Genomic DNA, 17,997 nt, shown 5'->3' with positions numbered 1-17,997 from the left:
AAGGGTAAATGCATTATAGCTTATTTCTGACTCCTGTCCATAAATAACCAATTAATAAATTCCTTTCAAGTTAAGGAATATCATAAGATGTTAGAAGATATGTTCAAGCTACAGGGTGTGGAGATGAAAGTGATGTAGTGGAGCATCCAAAAATCACCCTCTGGGCTTGATGATGACTGCCTAAGATTGGAGGTGGTTCTTTTGTGCCTAAACACAGTTCATTGGGTTTGTTTACTGACTACTGAAGGGGACTGGCACTGATAACAAGTTAAAAGGATTCTGTTAGGTCATTATTTTTGTAGCATACCAATAGTATCCTGAAATAGGGCTTGGGCAGCCCTTTCAGGATTTGTAACTTTTATTCAGGTACGTTATCCTGTTGTGTTTCTGTAAGCCCCTATATGCCCTAAAATCGCATCGCAATCCTCAGACTTGCTGTCTGCTCTCCTGACTTGGGAGTGACAGCTGCATTGAAATACATGCTGTTACGCTCAGGTCAGGAGAGCAAATGGCCAGTCCGTGGATTGTGATGCGATCCTCGGGCATTCGGCAGTCTGAATGAATTGCTGACATCAGCGTAGAGTGGTGGGCTGGATTATGTGCAGGGGAAGAAGTGAATGTACAGTAAGCATTTACACGCACTGGCTAGCAAAGCATATGTAAATGCCAAATGAATATTCACCCCTCCCCTGCCCATAATCCAGCCAATCCCACTGCGCCAGTGTCACCGATTCAGATAGACTGCCATATGCCCGAGAATCGCATCACAATCCTCGGACTGGCCATCTGCTCTCCTGACCTGAGCGTGACAGCATGTATTTCTGTGACAGTCACACTGCCATAGGAGTCGCCTGAGCTGTCACTTTCAGGTCAAGAGATCAGATGACAAGTCCGAGGATTGCGATGCAATCCTCGGGCGTATGACCATCTATCTGAATCACTAACATCTGGAAATGGTGATCACGGCACTCAGGGCTTCTTGGAGGTGCACAAGTTAGGTATCCAACCCGTGTAGTTGAATCACTAACATCGACAGAGGGGTGGGACTATATGCGGGGAAAAGGGTAAATATTCATTTGGCATTAACATATGTTTGACTAGCACACCACTATAAATTTGCCAGGGCTTACAGGAACACAATGGGATAATGTACAGCAATAAAAGTTACATATCCTGAAAGGGCTCCCCAAGACTTATTTCAGGATACTATTAGTAGTGTGCACAAAAGCGACCTAACATATTCTCTTTAAGATGCCCAAGGAAGCCTTATTCTTTGGTTTAGTAAGCAGAAGTGAGGGTGTGGGTTCCAACTATGCAGACTGTGAGAGTGGAAACGGTAACTTTTATACTTGATATTGAGTCCATGCAATGGTGGGAGCTATATATTTAGTGACAAAAATGTAATTAAATCCTTTCACACAAAGTCAGAAAGGAATCTTTACAAAAATTAATTTGGCTTCTAAAACCTGCATGTCGCATCGCACAGGACGTGATATGGCAGTGACCACTAAATGGTGCAGCGGCGCCTGACAGATGAGTCTACGGAGCGAGGACCTGCCAGGAAGCAGGGTCGATGCTGCAGGCATGCAGCGCGACGCAGCCGGTGAGGAGAGCGCTGATGTCCGAGGTGCAACCCAGCCAGTGAGGAGAGCGCTGATGCCCGGGATCTGAACCGGGGAACAAGAGTGAACCCAACCAGAACCAAGCTGCCTGAGACCTGCGGAGGTGCGTGACAGCCGAGAGGAAGAGATGTAACTAGCCAGGGGTCGGGAGCGGAGATACAAGACGATGAGGCGGAAAGCAACGTCCGGAACGAGCAGAGGATCAGAAGCCAGAGAGTACAGGCAGGTACAAAATCAGAAGCTGAGAAGATAAATCAATCTACCAAGCCGGGTCATGCATGTGAAAGCCAAGTATAAACAAAGACGTAGGACAGAGGCACAGGGAAAGTGGGACAGACAGCAAATGGAGCAGAAGGGACTGGAGAATCTCACGGATAAACCTAGGTCAGCTGCTCAAGCCGAGGGACCGGAACTATAACCGACACCCGACCTAGGCAGAGACAGCCCTAAATAGCCAACCCAGAACCAAAGAGAGGCGGATAAAATTAACCCAGACCTGACCATTACGGGAAGGAAGCAAAAGCTCGTCCTGGATCATGACACTGCATTTTTATGGGCGTTTGCAACTATTTCCCAGTCTGTGATATAAAACATAAATAGGAACAGTTGTCAGTTAATGGGAGCAGATTAGTAACGTTTCCCATCTGATAATAAAATAAACGCATAATTACAACAAGTAGGATCATGCTTGAACAATTGTATATCCAATACTCGAATCAGGTCTTGTTAAATGAGCGATTACACATCTGATGTATATGAGCTGAAAAGAAAAAGAAACAAATGTCAGTATCATACAATCTCTTATTCTCCTCAACATTAAAATTAAATTAAAAGAAAAAGCCGTGGAATTCTGGATATCATGGGATGGATAGACATATTACTGATATTCAAATGATGAAAAACAGAAATAACATTTTTTTAAATATCTCGATTTATTCAGTATAAAGTATGAGTGTAATATACAGAAATACACGCACTTACACGCCTTGGCTGCTGTCAATGTGGTTAATTGTTGGCTGAGAAATGTATTACCACACCAAATTCACTTGGGCATGAAAATAATCAAGATCCACTGCAGGCAGCTCCCTTTGCAATTTCCAACCAGGAATCGTTTTTCAAACTGACAGCGTCAGGCCACATGTTGCTCATGCTACTGTTAGCAGCCTGTGTAACCTAAATGTGATACCATTACCTGCAGCGTCTATGGTCTTGGCTTCCATCGAGCACATCTGAGTTGTCATTGGGCGGCAATTGCAGCTGCCTGCAGTGGATCTTTATGATTTGGATGCTAAGTACATTCAGTATGGTAGAACATTTATGAGGCAACCATTAGTAACCTCATTGACAGCTTGTCAAGGTGTGTAAGTGCGTGGATTTCTGCATATGGTGCTCATAGTCGATACTGAATACCTCAAGGTCTTTTGAAAAATTTCTTTCCATTTTTTATCATTTGCATATCACTGTCTACTGAAATGTGATTTCCATAATTATACACATTTTCTTTCTTGTTGCAATTTCAGTTTTGAAGAATGCAAATATAAATATAATGCAACCTCACCTGAAAACCTTTGGTAACAGCTGGAAAAGACGACACACAGAGCCATGCATAAAAATAGTATCCAACGGAGAATGTCCCAAGCTGTGTAGTTCTCATGCCTGTAAATAGCCAAATATGGTGATTAGTGACATCAAACAGGGGGAGGCTACCTTGCATGCACCTATACTTCCAAGGTTTTAAAAGGGTTAATAACCTAATTAATAGCATGCCAAGGTGGGTAAACGTGTGTGTTATGCACATAGGGCTCATACTTGATACTGAATAAATTGTGACTTTTGAAAATTTTGTTTCCATTTTTAATCATTTGCATATAAAACCATTTCTATTGATCCTGTGATTTTCACAATTCCACAACTTCTCCTTCTTTGTGTTGTAACTTCAATATTGAGCAGTATATATAGTTCAAGTATAAACCAATTCAATGATAACCGGTAGGGCCGGACTGGCCATCTGGCAATTCTTGCAAATGCTAGAAGGGCCTGTCTGGTCATGGGCTGCCTTGTCTGCTACGCCGTTAACAGAATCAGTGTTCTCAAGACACCCATACTGGTAAGAGTTGTGATGGAGCACAAAGTCCCTGACTCCGTCACTTACCCCAGCAGCCACGGGGATCATTAGAAATATTGGTCTTGTACAGAATCTTCCTTTCCTCCATCCAGGGTAATATTAGTGATATATCCCATCTGGTGCTTGGGACGGGAACAACATGGGCCTGTGTGATTCCAAATGCCAGGGCTGAATTTCAGTCCCAGTCCGTACCTGATAACCGGTGACATCTCCAACTAAAGTTATTCATTTTTTTACTTTTCTTTTTATCTGGTGCAGAACTCGTGACTTCATCCAGCCACGACCTATTTCTGTAGAATGAAACACATCACTTCTAAAGCATCCTCCCTACTTTTCCCCAACTTCTACATTGCACTGAAGAAAAAATGTGCCAGGGTCCTGCCCTACACAGTGATAGTACTTCCCTTTTATTTCCTCCCATGGTAATAGTATCTCTAAAAATAAAATATCTTGCATGAAAGTTGTCAACACTTTTTTCCCACCTCATAGCAGAAATGTGCCCCTCTGGCGCTGTAGAGCAGGGGTGGGGAATCTTTTTTTTTGCCAGAGGCCATTGCAATATTTATACCATCCTATGGGGGCCATACAAATTGCGCACTAGCTCTGCTCACAAAATACGTCCTGACACTAGCACTGGTGTCAGAATGTCATCTTTCATTGCACCCGCCTCAGCGCGCAGTAGTGAACACTGCATGTCTGGGCTCACAGAGCAAGAAGAAAGTAATGGGTCAGCAGCTATCAAAATGCAGCTGTCGGCCCAATCACTGCGGTACCCGGAATTCTGCCCAGGGACAGATAAAAGGTCATTGAGGGCCATAAATGGCACACGGCCCTGAGGTTCCCCAGCACTGCTGTAGTATTAATATAAATGTCTCCAATTGTGGCCCTGGTATAATAGTAAAATTCCTCTTTATGCTCCAGTACAGTACTAATGTCAATCTTTGCGGTGAAACACAGTAGTAATGCCACTAGTGGCAACCATATAGCTGTAACATTGTCCCCCATCCACTTGTTATGCCTTGATACAACTGTAACATGATAAATTGTGGCCCCTTAAGTTAATAATAATGTGTGAGGCCGCAAGTGGGACATTGGTAACCCCTTCCTGCAGTTCCTTACCTTCCATATTTTCGCCTCCATGCCACGACACATTGATGCAGTAATTGATGCAAAAGGAGCCCCGACCAAGTATTGAGTGCATTTACTGAACATACATTTCAGTAGGCCAACATTTCGGATTTTAAAATCCTTTTTCAAGCTGGTGCGATAACGTATTCTAATTTACTGAGATAATGACTTTTGGGTTTTCATTGGCTGTAAGCCATAATCATCAACATTAACAGAAATAAACACTTGAAATACTGTAGATCACTCTGTTTGTAATGACTCTATATAATACAGTGCCTTGCGAAAGTATTCGGTCCCCTGGAACTTTTCAACCTTTTCCCACATATCATGCTTCAAACATAAAGATACCAAATGTAAATTTTTGGTGAAGAATCAACAACAAGTGGAACACAATTGTGAAGTTGAACAAAATGTATTGGTTATTTTACATTTTTGTGGTAATTCAAAAACTGAAAAGTGGGGCGTGCAATATTATTCGGCCCCTTTAACTTAATACTTTGTTGTGCCATCTTTTGTTGCGATTACAGCTGCACATCGCTTGGGGTATGTCTCTATCAGTTTTGTACATCGAGAGACTGAAATTCTTGCCCCTTCTTTCTTGGCAAACAGCTCGAGCTCAGTGAGGTTTGATGGAGATCGTTTGTGAACAGCAGTTTTCAGCTCTTTCCACAGATTCTTGATTGGATTGAGGTCTGGACTTTGACTTGGCCATTCTAACACTTGGATACGTTTATTTGTGAACCATTCCATTGTAGATTTAGCTTTGTGTTTGGGATCATTGTCTTGTTGGAAGACAAATCTCCATCCCAGTCTCAGGTCTTTTGCAGACTCCAACAGGATTTCCTCAAGAATGGTCCTGTATTTGGCTCCATCCATCTTCCCATCAATTTTAACCATCTTCCCCGTCCCTGCTGAAGAAAAGCAGGCCCAAACCATGATGCTACCACCACCATGTTTGACAGTGGGGATGGTGTGTTCAGGGTGATGAGCTGTGTTGCCTTTGCGCCAAACATATCGTTTGGCATTGTTGCCAAAAAGTTCGATTTTGGTTTCATCTGACCAGAGCACCTTCTTCCACATGTTTGGTGTGTCTCCCAGGTTGCTTGTTGCAAACTGTAAACAACACTTTTTATGGATATCTTTGAGAAATGGCTTTCTTCTTGCCACTCTTCCAAAAAGGCCAGATTTGTGCAGCGTACGACTGATTGTTGTCCTATGGACAGACTGTCCCACCTCAGCTGTAGATCTCTGCAGTTCATCCAGAGTGATCATGGGCCTCTTGGCTGCATCTCTGATCAGTCTTCTCCTTGTTTGAGATGAAAGTTTAGAGAGACGGCTGGGTCTTGGTAGATTTGCTGTGGTATGATGCTCCTTCCATTTCCATATGATCACTTGCACAGTGCTCCTTGGGATGTTTAAAGTTTTGGAAATTATTTTGTATCCAAATCCGACTTTAAACTTCTCCACAACAGTATCATGGACCTGCCTGTTGTGTTCCTTGGTCTTCATGATGCTCTCTGTGCTTCAAACAGAACCCTGAGACTATCACAGAACAGGTGCATTTATACGGAGACTTGATTACACACAGGTGGATTATATTTATCATCATTAGGCATTTAGGACAACATTAGATCATTCAGAGATCCACAATGAACTTCTGAAGTGAGTTTGCTGCACTGAAAGTAAAGGGGCCGAATAATATTGCACGCCCCACTTTTCAGTTTTTGAATTTCCACAAAAACTTAAAATAACCAATAAATTTCATTCAACAATTCAACAATTGTGTTTCACTTGTTGTTGATTCTTCACCAAAAATTTACATTTGGTATCTTTATGTTTGAAGCATGATATGTGGGAAAAGGTTGAAAAGTTCCAGGGGGCCGAATACTTTCGCAAGGCACTGTATATGAGTTTCACTTTTTGTATTGAAGAACTAAAATAAATTAACTTTTTGATAACATTCTAATTTTGTGAGCAGCACTTGTAGGTTCTAGTGCAATGTCTGCTTCATTAAATGTTTTTGTTTGTTCTGTATAAGCTGTTGTGTTTGTTTTATAATATTTATATTGTTAAAAATTAGTACAGGCAACCAATCTTTTGTCTTTTGAACATATCATTCTCCTTTTTTTAATTAAATTACAGCTAAATGTATAATCAAATAGAAACATGATATTATTCTGACTAAAATAGGAATTTCATAAGAAAGGAAAAGCATGTTTATAATAACATCATAAATATTCCACAAAATAAATATTTTCAGGCTTTTTACGAAAGTTACTCTATATGACTGCATCCAGAGCGCGCTGCCCGGATTCTTTGATGCTGGCAGTGAGATCGGGTAGTCTGTGAAGGCAAGAAGGCGATATGCATACTCCCGGCAACATTCCAACTAGACGTGGGAAGCCTTGCTCAATTCAACTGCATTGTGTGAGGCCATGTGCGTCAGAAAGAGGCCTGAAGTACGCATAACGCATACTTATGTGAAGAGTGGAACAAAAATGGTTACCTCAATGAACCAAAAAGAATTTGTGATCAATATTGACCTGTCCATTCAAGGACATTTTAGCTATAGTGTGAAATCCTATTTTTTGTTTGTGAAACTGCCACTTAGGCGAAACTGTACTGTTTTGTTTGTTGTGAAACTATCACATAGCCGAAACTGTTTTTTTTGTCTTCTCTTTTCTCTCTTTGTTTAAACAAGCAAAACTTGTATAACCACTGAAACTACCTGTACAACTATATAAAGAGGGGATAGCACCTTGAAGGCAGGCGTGCTTCAGAGACTTCCCAGTGATATACTATACGAGACGTGTCTTGTGTATTATTTCTGGTGATTCCCCACTTCCAAAGGCTGCTCCGACTGAGTGTGGTCCCGACATTTCCTGGCGCCTGAACAGGGACCCGAGGTCTGTGTACTCCTTCAAGAACACCGGCAGAATACGAACGAAAAGAGAATCTGGGATAATGGACGGCAGATGAATAAAAACCTGGCCAGGTAAGAGACACTGTTAGATCTCTTATATCTGCCCTGCACTGTCCGTAAGATTTTCTGTGTCGTGTCCTTTAGCGGGTAGTTCTAGTAGAGGAGGATACCTATAGCTCGGGTTCTTGAACTACTTAGGAATTGACCACCTCACGGAGTACGGCATTGAATGAGAGTGAATGTGAATAGAAGGTGAGTGGAAGTTGGGAATAGCCCTATAAGCCGCCCAGGGTGTTGAAACAGAAGAAGTGACTGTCCCACTGGGCAACGTGGTTGCGTCCTTTCGGGGAGACCTCCGCGCCTATGTTCAATCTCTGATCCTGTCTTTGACGAAAACCTGGTGACGGATAAGTGTATGATAGTATGAGCCCAGGACAGATAAATTAGCCTGGGACAAGATACGTTGTATTTTGATCCTCTGTCTGGTTGCATTTGTGTTGTTTGCTATAGGTGTAGGAATCAGGATTTTCTTACATCAACACGGTACGCAGAAGCCGTTAAACATCCTAGCTCCTTAGGAAGAAGGTAACGAGGTATTCTCATACCCAAACGCCACCTAGGGCAAGAAAGGAAAAAAGCTCAGGATAAGAAAATGGGGAATAAGCAAACAAAGTCGGAACCAGAAGAATTAGATATCTATACTATCATAAAGGAGAGAAGTGGTGAAGATGCCACTAAGGGGCTGAGAAAGATTTTTAGTAAGTTTGGAGTTACTAAGGCAGAAGCCTTTAGTAGAAAAAAATGGGAAGGAATTCAGGAAAAAAAAAAAAGGCATAATCAGAGACAAGAAATGGATAGATCAGATCCAAGCGTTGATTGATGTCTCTAGGGTAGCAGAAAAAGAGGGATGGACATATAATCAACAGAATAAAAAGTGGTGTATTAGACCCGCAGGCTATGGAGAAAAACAAAATGTGGAATATAAGAACACCCCACCCCCATACCTTAACCCACATGCCCCATCTTTTCTCCAAACACCACCTCAAAGTTTAGCCGGACCAGGAGGATGGGTATGTCCGCACTGTGGACAACAAAATCCAGACTGGAGAAATGATTGCCTAGCCTGTGGTACACCTAGACATGGCGCTGTACTTGCCCCTGTTAGGGTAGTACCAAGACCCTTTAGGGAACCTGGTGCTGACGGAGTAATGGGAACTAGATATCACCAAACTCGACAATATTTCCCTTGGTCCCCCGCTGAAGGCATGTCTCTCTTGCATAACGCACCAGATCCCACCCAGTGTCCAGTTAGATTTGCACAATATATACAGCAAATTATGCAGACTCACGCTGGAGTTTGGGCAGATGGAGAAGAATTATGTAGAATGAAAATGACTCCTGGACTCTTCCAGGAGCTATTAGCAAATCTACAGGTACATAGGCCCCAGGCAGGAGATGGTGCCTTACAAACGATAGAATCAGGTACGCAATTTGTAGATCACTTAATGGTTTTCATGAGGGAAAAACAGAGGCAGAGAGGAACAACGGGAGTGGTGGCTCAGAAATCTGGACAATCAGTAGACGAATATTATCTAAGTGTAGAAAATAATTTCAGAGATGAAGGCATGGATCTAACCGCTTCAGGAATGATGAGGTTAGTTACAAAAACCTTTATAGATGGATTGTCTCCAAAAGTGAAGGAAAAGCTTAAGGCCGCAACCCCTGATTGGAGAACCTTGGAAGACCCACACCTGGCTAGACAGAAAGCTGTAGGGATAGAAATGGACTTAAGAGAAAATTCTAAGCCAGTAAGAATTGCACAGGCTAATACTGGCTCTGCTAATCAAAAGTTTACTTGTCATTACTGTAAGAAGCCAGGACATTTCCAAAGGGAATGTAGGAAGAGAAAAGCAGATATAGATTCAGGAACCTTTGTACCCAAAAATAGGATAAATAACCCAGCGCCTGATCAAACAGACAGCTCAGAATGACTGAAGGTTATGCAGGTCTCTCTTCCTTCTAGAAGACCAATAATACAAGTTGAGGTTGAGGGTAAAAATGTACCTTTTCTGATAGATACGGGAGCAACATCCTCCATTTTAAATCAATACTTTTTACCATATCCTGACAATATATCCTCAAAGGTAACATATGCAGAAGGGTATGATGGTAAAATTCAGGCGTTGCCCTTTACAAAACCTTTAAATGTGAGCTTTGGCCCTAAAACCTTTGTATCCAAATTTTTATTTGCTAAAGGTGCACCTACCTGCTTGCTGGGTACTGATGTCTTAAGTAAAATGCACGTAAACATCCATTTTAGAGAAAATGGCACAGTTATGCTGACCATCCCTGAAGATGCAGAAACTCTGGAACAATATGTTAGAATACAGGCAATGGAGGATTTTCCCGAAATTTACACTCAACAAGCAAAAATTGACTTGTCTCGGGTTCCTGACAGCCTATGGGCAAAAGGAGACACTGATGTAGGATTCTTATCAGTAGCTCCTATACTGTTAGAAACTGCCCCGGGAACCATTTTACCTCAGCTTAGGCAATACCCCATCAGCGCCCAGCAAGAACTGGCGATTTCTCAACAAATTCAGGATTATGTGTTACAAGGTGTTTTGGTAGAAATCAGGTCACCCGCCAATACACCCTTATATCCTGTTAAAAAGAAAGTTTCCTCCAAAGAAACTATGGTGAAATATCACATGGTGCACGACCTACGGGAAATCAATAAGGTTTTGGCACCAGTCACCCCTGTGGTACCGAATCCTCATACCTTACTGTCTCAAATTCCCAGCACTGCTGCATATTTTACGGTAATTGACTTATCAAACGCATTTTTTTCTGTGCCACTACATAAGAACTGTTGGCATTTGTTTGCCTTTACATTCAAGGGTAAACAATTAGCATGGACAAGATTGCCACAAGGTATGGTACACTCACCAACTTTGTACTCTGAAGCAATGCAGACCGTGCTGAAAAATTTCACCCCAGAACCAGGAGTAGTCATTCTACAGTATGTAGATGACTTACTTATTTGTTGCCCTGATGAGCAGATGGCAGTTACCTCAACTGTTAATTTCTTAATTTTCCTAGCGCAAGAAGGCTGTAAAGTAAATAGACAGAAACTCCAGGCTTGTCAACAAACAGTCGTGTTCTTAGGTCACTGCATATCACAGGGCATCAGACACCTCACACCTCAACGTACGGAAGCCATACGTAACATGCTTGAACCCAGGAATCACAAACAGCTGCGTGCTTTCCTGGGTATTGTTTCACACTGTAGACAGTGGATCATACATGCAAGTCAACTCATGCAGTCTTTATATGACTGTATTGCCAACACGCCATATTCACTCAGTGAAGAGGCTAAACAATCATTTTCCTCTTTGAAAACAGCACTGGTATCAGCTCCGGCTTTGGGACTCCCAGACTACACTAAGGCCATGTGCACACGTTCAGTATTTTTCGCGTTTTTTTCGCGTTTTTTCGCTATAAAAACGTGATAAAAACGCGAAAAAAACGCTTACATATGCCTCCTATTATTTTAAGTGTATTCCGCATTTTTTGTGCAAATGTAGCCTTTTTTTCCGCGAAAAAATCGCATCGCGGAAAAAAAAGCAACATGTTCATTAAAATGCGGAATTGCAGGGGATTCCGCACACCTAGGGGTCCATTGATCTGCTTACTTCCCGCACGGGGCTGTGCACACCATGCGGGAAGTAAGCAGATTATGTGCGGTTGGTACCCAGGGTGGAGGAGAGGAAACTCTCCTCCACGCACTGGGCACCATATAAGTGGTCAAAAAATAAGAATTAAAATAAAAAACAGTCCTATACTCACCCTCGATGTCTTCCCGCCTCCACTGCACGCTGCCGTTCGGTTCCTGTAGCTGGTGTGCGGCGAAAGACCTGCCGATGACGTCACTGTCCTGTGATTGGTCGTGAGCGGTCATGTGACCGCTCACGTGACCGTGACGTCACGGAAGGTCCTGTGCGCACAGACCAGCTATAGGAAGAGGAGCCGGACGCCGGTGAGGAGATGTCTGGGTGAGTATAAGCATTTTTTTATTTTTTTTATTATTTTTAAACATTCTATCTTTTACTATAGATGCTGCATAAGCTGCATCTATAGTAAAAAGTTGGTCACACTTGTCAAACGCTATGTTTGACAAGTGTGACCAACCTGTCAGTCAGTTTTCCAAGCGATGCTACAGATCGCTTGGAAAACTTTAGCATTCTGCAAGCTAATTACGCTTGCAGAATACTAAAAAAACGCGAAAAAAACGGAAAAAAAACGCAAAAAAAAAAATGCGGATTTCTTGCAGAAAATTTCCGGTTTTCTTCAGGAAATTTCTGCAAGAAATCCTGAACGTGTGCACATACCCTAAACCTTTTCAATTGATGGCAGCTGAGATATCCTCACATGCTACAGGGGTGCTCACACAAAAACATGGAAACAAACAGAGACCTGTGGCATACATATCAGCTCATCTGGACCCTGTAGCTAGAGCCGCACCTTCTTGTGTAAGAGTAGTAGCCGCAATTTCACTGTTATTAGATAAAGCTTCTGAGATTGTTCTTGATCACCCACTTCTAGTTCAGACCACTCATGATGTACATGGCATTCTTAACCAGGTCCAACCTAAACATATTTCAATGGCCAGACACCTCCGTCTCCAATGTTCCCTACTACTGCCGCCCAACATTTCCTTTGCCAGGGTTCAGACTCTTAATCTCGCGTCTTTGCTCCCTTTAGAGTCTGAGGGGGGTACCATACCTGAGGAAACTGCACTCTCCAACTCCTTTGACCCATCAGAGTCAATGCATGATTGTGTACAATTAATGGAACAAGAGACTCAGGGCTTACGTAATGTACGTGACAAGCCACTCTGTAATGCTACATTTGAACTTTTCATAGATGGCAGTAGATATGCAGATATGAATGGACAATTTCATACAGGTTATGCGGTAGTAACTCAGCATGAAGTGCTGAAAGCAGAACCTCTCCCTGCTAATCAGTCTGCACAAGAAGCAGAACTTACGGCATTAGTTGAAGCTCTAAAAATAGCCAAAGATCAGACAGCAAACATATACACTGATTCTAGATATGCACATGGCATTATTTTCGATTTTGGCGTAATATGGAGAGCCAGAGGTTATATGACTGCTTCAGGCCAACCTGTTAAACATGCCTCCCTCATTAGACAGATTCTGGAGGCAGCACAAGAAACTAAAGAAATAGCGGTGATAAAGGTAGCTGCACATGTGAGACTCGACACCGAGGAAGCCAGGGGTAACGATAAAGCCGACAAAGCAGCAAAACAGGCAGCACGTAAACCCTTACATCATGCCCACACACTAGATAGCTCTGAAGATGATGAGGAGAGATTGAATGAAGCTCAGAAACAGGTAGACGACGAAGAACGAGGGCAGTGGCAGAAAAAAGGGGCAGAAGATCAGCAAGGATTATGGAAAAAAGGAACTTTGTTGTGTTTACCCAGAGCCTGGTACCCCGCAGTGGCGAGTGACCTCCACCTACCTACGCATGTATACCTAAACGGTATGACGCTCAAGGTAAAAGAAAGGTGGTTGGCTCCAGGCTTTGGTAATTTCGCTCAGAACATGTGTGCTGCATGCGCTATATGCCTGGCACACAATCCAGGTCAGACCATTAAAACCCCAACCAAGCATCATGTAAGACCACTGTATCCCTTTCAAAGACTCCAGATCGACTACATCCAGCTTCCTAGGTACAATGGATACGAATATGTGCTTGTGTGTGTGGATATGTTCTCAGGGTGGCCAGAGGCTTATCCAGTTCGTAAAGCCTCAGCAAAAACTACTGCCATTAAAATAGCACATGAACTGATACCCCGTTACGGCATGCCTGAGGTGATCGAGTCAGATAGGGGTACCCATTTTACTGGGGAAATATTCCAGAATGTTATGAAAATGTTGGGAGTAGAAAACCAGTTTCACACTCCGTATCACCCACAGAGTTCAGGTAAAGTGGAAAGATTAAATGGAACAATAAAATTAAAAATCCAGAAGGCCATGGCAGAAACAGGAAAGCCTTGGACCGAGTGTCTACCACTTGCCCTTTATTCCATCCGAAACGCCCCAAGGGGGAAGGCTAAGCTGTCACCACATGAGATTCTTTTTGGTAGAGCAGCAAATTTGGGTTGTTATTTTCCACAACAACTGATGTTGAATACTATGACTTTAACTGCTTATGTACAAGAATTACAAAAACGTTTAACTAAAGTGCATTCGCAAGTTTTTGCTTCCCTTCCAGATCCAGAAAATCTTGGAACCTGGTGATCAAATCTACGTGAAAAGACACACCAGAAAGACTCTGGAACCGAGATTTGACGGACCTTTCCAAGTCCTGTTAACAACTCCAACAGCAGTCAAGCTTGAAGGAAAGGCATCATGGATACATGCAAGCCATGCCCAAGCACACACTGTATAAAAGAGCTGCAGATAACTCACCATGTCCCTCGGGGAGGCCACATATAGTACAAATGGGAATTCCCAACAAAATTGCTAGTACCATTTTTATTTATCCTATGTTAACACAGATGTGGGATAAATTAGTTAGAGCCACGGATTATCTAGATGACCAGATTTGGGATATATTGGACATATTAAATACTAGTATAGCTGTACAGAATCAGCTTATAATAGTCACTAACCAACATACCCTGGTATTGGATTACCTAACTGCCTCACAAGGGGGTATGTGTCAAATCATCGGACCCACCTGCTGTCATTATATAGACCCGAATAGTACTATGAGTATGAGATTTAAATTAGAAGACGTACAACGACTCAGGGATCAGTATGACAAAGACAATGACCAAAATAAGGATAGCTGGTGGTCAGATACCTTTTCTTTTCTTAACCCGGCCAATTGGTTCAGGGGGATCGGTGGGTGGGTTACCGGGATTATGCAAAGCCTAATACATACAGTTATAGTTATTGTAATTATATATGTATTATTCAAGGTTGTACTCAAGGGTATCTCGGTATGCACAAATAAATTTTGTGTAATGGATGCGAGAATATAAAGTTTTTTTTTTGTAATATCACAAAAAGAATGACTAAAATAATCGTCTATATGACAAGGTTTTGAATGGAATATGTCAAAGGGGGGATTGTGAAGAGCGGAACAAAAATGGTTACCTCAATGAACCAAAAAGAATTTGTGATCAATATTGACCTGTCCATTCAAGGACATTTTAGCTATAGTGTGAAATCCTATTTTTTGTTTGTGAAACTGCCACTTAGGCGAAACTGTACTGTTTTGTTTGTTGTGAAACTATCACATAGCCGAAACTGTTTTTTTTGTCTTCTCTTTTCTCTCTTTGTTTAAACAAGCAAAACTTGTATAACCACTGAAACTACCTGTACAACTATATAAAGAGGGGATAGCACCTTGAAGGCAGGCGTGCTTCAAAGGCTTCCCAGTGATATACTATACGAGACGTGTCTTGTGTATTATTTCTGGTGATTCCCCACTTCCAAAGGCTGCTCCGACTGAGTGTGGTCCCGACACTTATATGAACGCATAGACTCACTGTCAGCGCCGGAGAATCGTGAGCGCGTGCTCTGCATGCACTGTGAATATTCACAAGTCTGCAGTCAGATAGAGTGACTGCAGATGTGGAAAATCTGGTCAACCCCTTTAAAGGTATTTAACCCCTTCCTGACATGCGCCGTATTAGTACTGCTCTGTGGGAATTGCGTTCCCGCAAACAGCAGTACTGGTACTGGTACTGGTCACACCGATCGCACGGCCTCACGCTGGGTGTCATTGCGATCGGATGCGGGTGTCAGTTGAATGTGACAGTTGACACCCTGCAGCAACGCCCACGATCGGTGGTAGCACCAATCGTGGGTATTTAACCTCACTGATGCTGCTGTCAGTAGTGACAGGGGCAAAGAGAAGCATCGCACAGGGAGGGGGTTCCTTGCACCCTTCCATCAGTATATCATGATGCGATTGCAATGTACTGATGGTCTCCATGGAGACCCCCGGCACCAAGATGGCCGTGGGGTCCTTCGGGGTCCTGCAGGGCGGTGGCTTATTAGTGCCTGCTGAGACCAGGCGCTGGCATGCCTCCTTCCCTGCCTGTCAGATCACTGACCTGATACTCTGCAGTGCAGAGTGTCAGATCAGCGATCTGACATTATATAGTGATGTCTCATCCTGGGACAATGTAAAAAGTAAAAAAAAAATTGAAATGTGTAAAAATATTATTTTTTTAAAGTTCCTAAATAAAGACATTTTTTTTCTCCAATAAATACATTTATTTATGTAAATGAAAAAACAATAAAAGTACACACATTTAGTATCGCCATGTCCATAACGACCCACTCTACAAAACTATCTCACTAGTTAACCCCTTCAGTGAACACCGTAAAAAAAGAGGCAAAAAACAATGCTTTCAAATTATCATCATACCGCCGAACAAAAAGTGCAATAAAACGCGATAAAAAAACAGATGTAAATAAAAATGGTACAGCTGAAAACGACATCTTGTTCCACAAAAACAAGCCACCACCCAGCTCCATCAGCAGAAAAATGAAAAAGTTATAGCTCTCAGAATAATTTTTATTGTGTAAAAACACCAAGACATAAAAAATTATAACTGTGGTATCGTTATAGTCGTACTGACCAAAAGAATAATGTTGTCATCAATTTTACCACATGCGGAATGGTATAAAAAAACAAAAACAAAAAGCAATTCCTGAATTGCTGGTTTTTGTTCATTCTGTCTCCCAAAAATCGGCATAGAAAGCGATCATAAAATGTCATGTGCCCAAAAATGGTACCAATAAAAACGTCAGCTCATCCCTCAAAAAACAGGTCATAACATGACTCTGTCGGCCGAAATATGAAAAAATTATAGCTCTCAAAATATGGTGATGCATAAACTAGTTTTCACAATAAAAAGCGTCTTTTAGTGCGTGACAGATGTCAAACATAAAAATCCACTATAAATCTGGTACCTCTGTAATCGCACCGTCCCAAAGAATAAAGTCGCCTAATCACTTATACTGCATGAGGAACGGCGTAAAAAATAAATAAAACCAATTCTTCACATGTTGTTGATTTTTAAAAATTCTGTCTCCCAAAAATTGCAGTAAGCTTCGGCACACATTTATCCTGCGCTCTGTGCTAACCGGTTACACCGGTGTTTCAGTGTATGGCTATGTGCACACGTTGCGGATTTTGCTGCGGATCTGCAGCTTATTCGCAGCAGTTTTCCATGCGGTTTACAGTACCATGTAAACCTATGGAAAACTAAATCCGCTGTGCATCATGCTGCGAAAAATACTGCGCGGAAACGCTGCGTTGTATTTTCCGCAGCATGTCAATTCTTTATGCGGATTCCGCAGCGGTTTACACCTGCTCCACAATAGGAATCCACAGGTGTTAAACCGCAGGTGGAATCCACATAAAACCTGCAGTAATTCAGCGGTAAATCCACAGGTAAAACGCACTGCTTTTTACCTGCGGGTTTTACAAAAAAGGTGCGGAAAAATCTGCACCCTATTCCGCAATGTGTGCACATAGCCTAATTCTCTGAAATATGTGATTCAGACAGAACCCCGGGTGGAAGATTTCCTATAATGAGGAAGATGAAGGTACTGTGGATGCCATAGGACCTGTGATCCGGCGGTGTCTGTCTTTTTAGGATTGCAAAAAATGCTGTCGGCCACAGTTTTGTGCACTTCTGAAAAGGACACCGCTGAGCAAAGGCCAGACGGAGTCCTGAGTAAATCTGCTGCCTCATTGTAGTGAATGGATCCATCGGGGGTTTCATCTGTCATGTCACTCAGAGATTTAGATGGAAACCCCAAAGTAAGTGCTCAGCGTAGAGCGCTGGATAAATGTGATCTCTAATGTTATGTAAAATGTTCGCAATAAAAACTTCAACTAAATCCACAAAAAAAGCAAGTCCCCACTCAGGTCCGTAATCTGTTAATGGAAATATAGGGGGCTTCCATGTTACTGGTAGCACAAAGGCTCTGCAAAAGCTAGATGGCTTCACGCTCCCCAAAAGAAATTCAGCAAATTCTGTGCTCCTAAATCCAAATGCCCCCTCCCTTCTGAGCCCCAGTGTGCCTAAACCCCATATAGCACACACATGTTTGACATTTCTGTAGTGATGAGAGCCCACC

General features: G+C 42.4%; 1 protein-coding gene across 1 annotated transcript in view; it reads right to left on the bottom strand.

Moving 5' to 3' along the window:
* Nucleotides 1-654: 654 nt before the first annotated feature.
* LOC143815724 (uncharacterized) overlaps nt 655-17,997 on the bottom strand; it is a 78,921-nt gene continuing 61,578 nt past the window's right edge. Inside the window, exons 6-7 of the mRNA XM_077295273.1 lie at nt 3,181-3,278; nt 655-2,382 (exon numbers count right to left, since the gene is read on the bottom strand). Of these exons, the coding sequence (XP_077151388.1) occupies nt 2,339-2,382; nt 3,181-3,278 (142 nt within the window). The 3' untranslated portion in view covers nt 655-2,338. The remainder of the gene's footprint in view (nt 2,383-3,180; nt 3,279-17,997) is intronic.

This window comes from Ranitomeya variabilis, chromosome 3 (genome assembly GCF_051348905.1).
Source record: "Ranitomeya variabilis isolate aRanVar5 chromosome 3, aRanVar5.hap1, whole genome shotgun sequence".
Taxonomy (NCBI): domain Eukaryota; kingdom Metazoa; phylum Chordata; class Amphibia; order Anura; family Dendrobatidae; genus Ranitomeya; species Ranitomeya variabilis.
This window is presented reverse-complemented; position numbering and strand designations above follow the sequence as displayed.